We start from the raw sequence: 6,000 nt of genomic DNA on the forward strand, positions 1-6,000 counted from the left end.
AAAAAGCAAATATAGAGAGTTGATTGAAGATCTTCCTGACTTCCTGAGTATCTCGTTGGAGGTGTTCTCCTTTTCTTTGTCGTCTGGTCCCCCTATCTGTGTATTGTATGTCATTGTTCACTGTGTAAAAAGGCCTTGAATGTTTGTCTTATATATGTAAACCATAATCCGCTCTGAGACCCTCCGGGGAGATAAAGCAGAATATAAATAAAGTGTATTATGTATTATTAATCCAGTGCTTTCAATGCCTTTATACTTTGTTTTAATTCACTAGTATTTCAATCAGATAGTTTGTTTCATGCTTTTATTTTCACTTTTGCCAATACAACTGATTTTAGCTGAACTCTTAATTGAGGTTGTGAGCCACCTCAGGTCCCACATTGGGAGAGAGTCAGATGCTTTCTTCTTTAATGAAGAAAGAAGGGGTTTTTGGCTAATAGCACAAAAGAGGCGTGGCTATTGGCACATGTTTGTTCTCTCTCACTTGCACCATGGGCAACAAAGATAGACAGTGGTTTAGTACATATTCCATTGCTTCTTTCACCTGAAACGTTGTTGTGAATAAAGCATCCCGAGGAAAAACAGCTCTGAAACATGTAATTTCCAAGGCAGCTGGCCAAGAAAGCCATGTATCTATAACTCTGGTGCTGGGATGCTGCCATTTCAGCAGCTCAGGCACCAGGGAGATAAGGAATTCTTGTAAGAAAACCAGAACTGATCATCATTAACTGCCATTTACAGGGGTCGTTGGGAGAGTGAAACAAACAGAGCTTATGGGTCATGAGGTTGAGTTGAAGTTTGCAAGGTTACAGAGGTGGAAGTGGCAAGATTTCTGAGTTGGACTCAGAAAATATAAGCTGTTAACTGAGCTTGTAGGAAAGACTTTTTACCTGTTTGAATGCAGACCCAGTTTACCTGTCCGAACTCATCTCTCCCTATGAACCATCTAGGCACTCTGGAGAGGCCCTGCTCTCGGTCCCGCCCCCTTCACAGATGCGATTGGCGGGAACGAGAGACAGGGCCTTCTCAGCAGTGCCCCTCAGCTATGGAACACCCTCCCTAGGGATATTCGATTGGCCCCCTCGAATATCCCTAGGGAGGGTGTTCCATAGCTAACATTTCAAAAGAGAGTCAAAGCCTGGCTATTTGAGCAGGCATTTGCAGACGCGGTATAACATATTAATTGAGATTCACAGAACAATTGGACGATGCAACGGAAAAATGATTTTAGTGATGAGATGCTGAGGACTTGTGTTTTATGGTTTTTATTGTTTTATTGCTTTTATATAGTTTATATTACATGTAATGTTTTAAATTGTATTTTATGTTGTTTGGTGGCATTGACTGCCGACTGTAAACTGCCGCGAATCACCTTCGGGCTGAGAGGGGTATAAATATGGTAAATAAATAAATAAATACTAAGATGTGCACATTTCCGTATCATCTGTTCTTAACATAGTCATCTTTCTCTCTTTCTACACAGATTGTACTATGTTACTTCCAGTTCTTTTTGTGACAACTTCTAACACAGATTCTGGAATCTGGATGATTCCAGGACTTTTGAAGGCACTATAGTGTTTAAGTATACAAGACTTGAGAGATTATTGTATTTCTACTCAACAAAGCAGGAAAACAACCAGTGATGGAAAACTTCTCTCAGCTCAGTTTGGAATACTCTGAAGTATCAGGGAGCCTGGGAAATTGCTCCACCCCCAAATCTGAGACACTGCTGTGGTAACAGAGATTGCTATAAAGTGTTGGCTAAAAAGCAATTAATGAATCTTAAAAATAAAATATATACATAACTTTCAAAAAGAATGACATTGGATTTGTAATTTGCCAGACTATAGTAAGCAGAACAAGTTGATATTCTGACACAGGTAATGATGATTCATCCCTAGCAAATCACACGTGGAACATTTGGCAAGGGGCTTATCTAAATTAGGACATTGTTCTATGTCAGTAACAGCAGGTCGACTTTTTGCTCTCAGGAAATGGCATTGCTAGGTCCAGCATAAGCTTCAGAAATCAGGTTATTCCTGCTGAAATCACAGCAGCCATCCTGATAGCCGGCAGTCTGCAATGATCCAGAGCAATCCATGAGAAAAAGGGTTTAGGTGTGCAAGTCAGAAATATAAAGTTTGTAAAGTTCTCCCAACTTCTTTTATTGGAAAAAAAACTGTTCCAGAGAAAGCTTTTAAACATTTACCACAACACATTCTGATGCTTCATGAACAGGATTTATTGGCATCAAGGCTCCATCTCAGCAGCCCTTCTGAATGCTGATGTTCAATTCTATTATTACTCTACACTTTTCAAAGAGGACAAAGGCAGTTTGGTATCAGCAGAGCCCAAATCCTTCATGAGTGAGTCAAACGCAGCTGCAAGTACTCTACCCATCTAGGATCAGGGTTTTCAGTCAGTAACAAACATGAGTCTACCTCTTCTCCCCACCCTCTCTATTCAATTTGTTCTCAGTAGGTTACAGGGATTCAGATCTGTGTCAAAGGCTGTAAATGTTTTGTTGGCACATTAGAAAAAAACTGTAATAATCCATGAAGCAATAAAAGATATCCTTTTTGCCTTATGGCTGAAAAGTCAGACTCTGATAGTTGCAAAGCAAATCTTTCTTAAGGGCACAGTGAAGGCAATTTCAATAACTGAACTCTCATGCAGAACTATGTTCAAATTTTATTGGAACATATGCTCAACAAGCATAGACATCTGTATCTTTGTACATAGAGATGGCACAGAACTCTCCCTGGTCCTCTAAGGTGAATAGCCATTATTGCAATAAAATATATAGATCACAGAAGAAAATCTACAGTGCAACTGAGAAACTATTGTGTGCGGAATGTAAGATAAACCCTACTGGATGGCAGTTGCTGGATCAGACTTCATTACATTCTCAAAAGTGGATGGCCAATAACCTCTCAGACAAATCACAAACAGGGCATGACATCAAGATAACAGTTTTCTGCCTCAAGGATCCCAATAATGAGGAATGTTTCCTCGCCTTTACCTGTCACAGCTAAATACCATTAATGATGTGGCATCTATATCTTCTGCTATAAATCCTGAAGCAAGCTGTGAAATGGCTTTCTATTCTTGGTTTGAAAGAATATCCAGACATGGAATAACACTACAGTCTGACATGGAGTTAAAAAAGAAACCCCCTGTTTTCACCATCACAAATTTTGTAAAGCTGTGCTCAGTTCCATCATCTGATGGAAATGAGTATTTAGAATTAGCAAGGCACTCTATTTCTTCCATGGCGGGATGCTCAGATAATTGTAAACAATACTTCTATTTACATTAACATTGAGTAGTCAAATACACAGATGCCCTTTTCAAACACACACACAAAGTACACGTGATCTCAATTTAGTTCTATTTTCACATTTAATAACTTCCTCAGATTAATTCTCTTCTTACACTTTTTAAACAGGGAGAAAGTATTTCAACTATTACTCTACCATTACCCTCCTGCTGCCCTCCAGTTCTTTTTAAGGTGATTTTACTTTTGACTAGACACTGAACCTTACAAAAATGTAGGTGAATTTGTTGGGGCACAATTCCCTGACAAAGGTTTTGGAAGTACAGAGATGATGAAAATCCAAAACCTCAATACCAGAAACAACATCCCCCTGCTCCTGGCTTTAAACTATGTCCTCTTCACATACTCTTCCCACTTCTATCCTTGCTTGCCTTCCTTACAAAAACTTGCAGCTTTCAACAGGTTTCATCCAACTTTCCAACAACATGCAGCTACAAGGGACAGAATAAGATGAAGGCAAATGTCTATATAATCAAGGGATAAAGGAGGAGATTTGAACAAGGCTCATCCCTTTTGAAAGGAAAGGAGGGGGGCCAGACCTCTTCTCCCACAGTCTCTTTAGGCAATTAATAGGAAAGCCCTCCCCTACAGAACAGGGGGCACTGTACCTGGCTCAGGATTACTCAGGTCTGGGAAGATGAACTGCTTGCAGGTATCTGGGTCCAACTGAGGTAGGCTTTTCTTGCGGCACAAGTCCGTGACAATCCGAGCTGCTGTCTGACAGTGGATTTCCTCTTTCGTGGCGGTCATTTCCCAAGCTGCATCTCCCTTTGCCTCCTACCTGGCTGACTAGGAGAGATTCCAGTGGAATAACAGCAGCACACTCACAGTGTCACACAATCTAGGAATCCACTACTGCCTGGGGTCATTCAGGCACCTCACCGCCCTGAAGGCCACTCTTGGAAGATATACGCTGAGTTCTGGGCTGAGCCTGTGCCACCTTGATGCCACTTTCAACAAACCACCACTTGCTACCGGCACCTTGTGATTGCCTTGTTGCATCCGATATCAGAGAGCTGTATTTACTGCCAAGACGTGTGCTGCACAAGGTTCCTCCTCTCCAATTCACTTTGACTCCCTCCTTGCATAGTTTTCAAAGCCAAATTCCAAAGAAGCTCTTTAACCTCTTCATTGCTGTGCCTTCCCTTCCAGGTGGTGGTGGAAGAGGCATTGCCAGGGACTTGTACGAAGCAGTAAAGCTCTCTCTGGAGCTCATGCAAGGTGGGGTGGCGGGAGAGAGAGCATTGAAATCCTCCAGCGCAGCAAAACAGCTTGTCACAACACAGAGCTGAAGCTGAGCAACACCATTGGTTACTAGACATGCTGTTTTCAGCACAAGGGAGGGAACAGGTTTTATTTATTGGCTTATTTCAGCCCTAACATGCTAAACTGCAGATTGCTAATAGGGCGCCAGCCCTGTTTTGTGCTCAGTAATTAGATCATTGTTTTAATTTACAGTACCACTTCTGGGCTCCCACTGCCAGATCAGGCTGTGCAACCAATCTGCACGTAGAGGAAGTGCCAATTGTCAGGCATGAGCAATGATCCCATAATGGGCAATTAGAACAATACTCAGTAGAAATGAATTCTGGAGTGGAAGAGAGGAGGAGGAAGAAGAAGCAAGTCTAACAACATAAGAGATGATAAGGGGGCTGCAGCCTTGTTCTCATGGATCATAAGTAAGTGGGTGTGTGGAACAATGCTAATGAACATATAGTGTCAGATAATTACCCGTTAACGTAATTTTACAGGATCATGATGAATTAGTGTAAAATAATAGCATGTTCTAATTCCAGATAGGTGGAACTTGAATATCATTGTTGCCTAAAAAAAGTCACAAATAGATGAAGAAAGCTTGGCTATGGCCTCTCAATAGTATTTTGCTTACTTCAAAGGGCAGAGAGAAAAGACAAAAACGGAGAGGGAGATTAGAAGAGTCAAATAGTTAAAAAGAAACAGAAGACTAAAGGAGGAATTAGCAGAGCCTTATAAACATATGAATAGAGTAAAGACGCTGAGGAGAGAAACTTATGCATATCTGCTATTTTGTACTTTCAGCATTAATTTCAAAATTCCACGTCGCCTGTAACTTCATTGTTAGTTTGTACGGCTTTTGTAGGATTCTGTGGTATAATTCCTGCCACTCTTGCTTTTCCCTTCATATCTTTAGTTGCAATGTCAATGGATTATACAAGAAACAAGGTAGTAACTATTCAAGCTTCTGTCTTAGCTTTTCAAGTTCTTGTTCATCTATCCTTTCCCAAAATGTACGTGTAAAATGGCCATGGCTGAGATGTATGGACTTATTGTGCTGAGCAATCAAACCTGGCTATTTTTACCACCCACTAACAAATCACACAACAAAAGGAAACTAACTAACAAAATGTGGACTAAGGTAAGCTGATGCTAAGATAAACAGATCGATAGATGGACGACATCCTGTTTGGAACTAAGCCAATGTACAGTCATACATCTTTTGTATTCTCAGGTGGGGGAGAGGAGACATAACTGTATTGTCAGGCTCACTGCACAAGTGCAGCCAGCAGTATGGTCATTGCTCAAGACAGTGCTGGTGTAGAACATGGGCCAATACACCACAAGCCATGTTGCACAATGTTGTGTGCCAATGCACATGTCCCATGTCCTGATGTGCAACCTGCCCT

At 41.1% G+C, this 6,000-nt stretch overlaps 1 protein-coding gene across 2 annotated transcripts in view; it reads right to left on the reverse strand.

The window, feature by feature from the left end:
• The window catches only part of SYT6 (synaptotagmin 6), a 183,453-nt gene extending 178,838 nt beyond the window's left edge, over positions 1-4,615 (reverse strand). Inside the window, exon 1 of one of the 2 annotated variants that reach the window (XM_060772584.2) lies at positions 3,946-4,615. In XM_060772584.2, the coding sequence (XP_060628567.2) occupies positions 3,946-4,087 (142 nt within the window). In that variant the 5' untranslated portion in view covers positions 4,088-4,615. The remainder of the gene's footprint in view (positions 1-3,945) is intronic. The other variant, XM_060772586.2, reaches the window with a different exon arrangement.
• Between the last annotated feature and the right edge of the window lie 1,385 nt (positions 4,616-6,000).

The sequence above is a fragment of the Anolis sagrei genome, chromosome 4, assembly GCF_037176765.1.
Source record: "Anolis sagrei isolate rAnoSag1 chromosome 4, rAnoSag1.mat, whole genome shotgun sequence".
Taxonomy (NCBI): Eukaryota; Metazoa; Chordata; class Lepidosauria; order Squamata; family Dactyloidae; genus Anolis; species Anolis sagrei.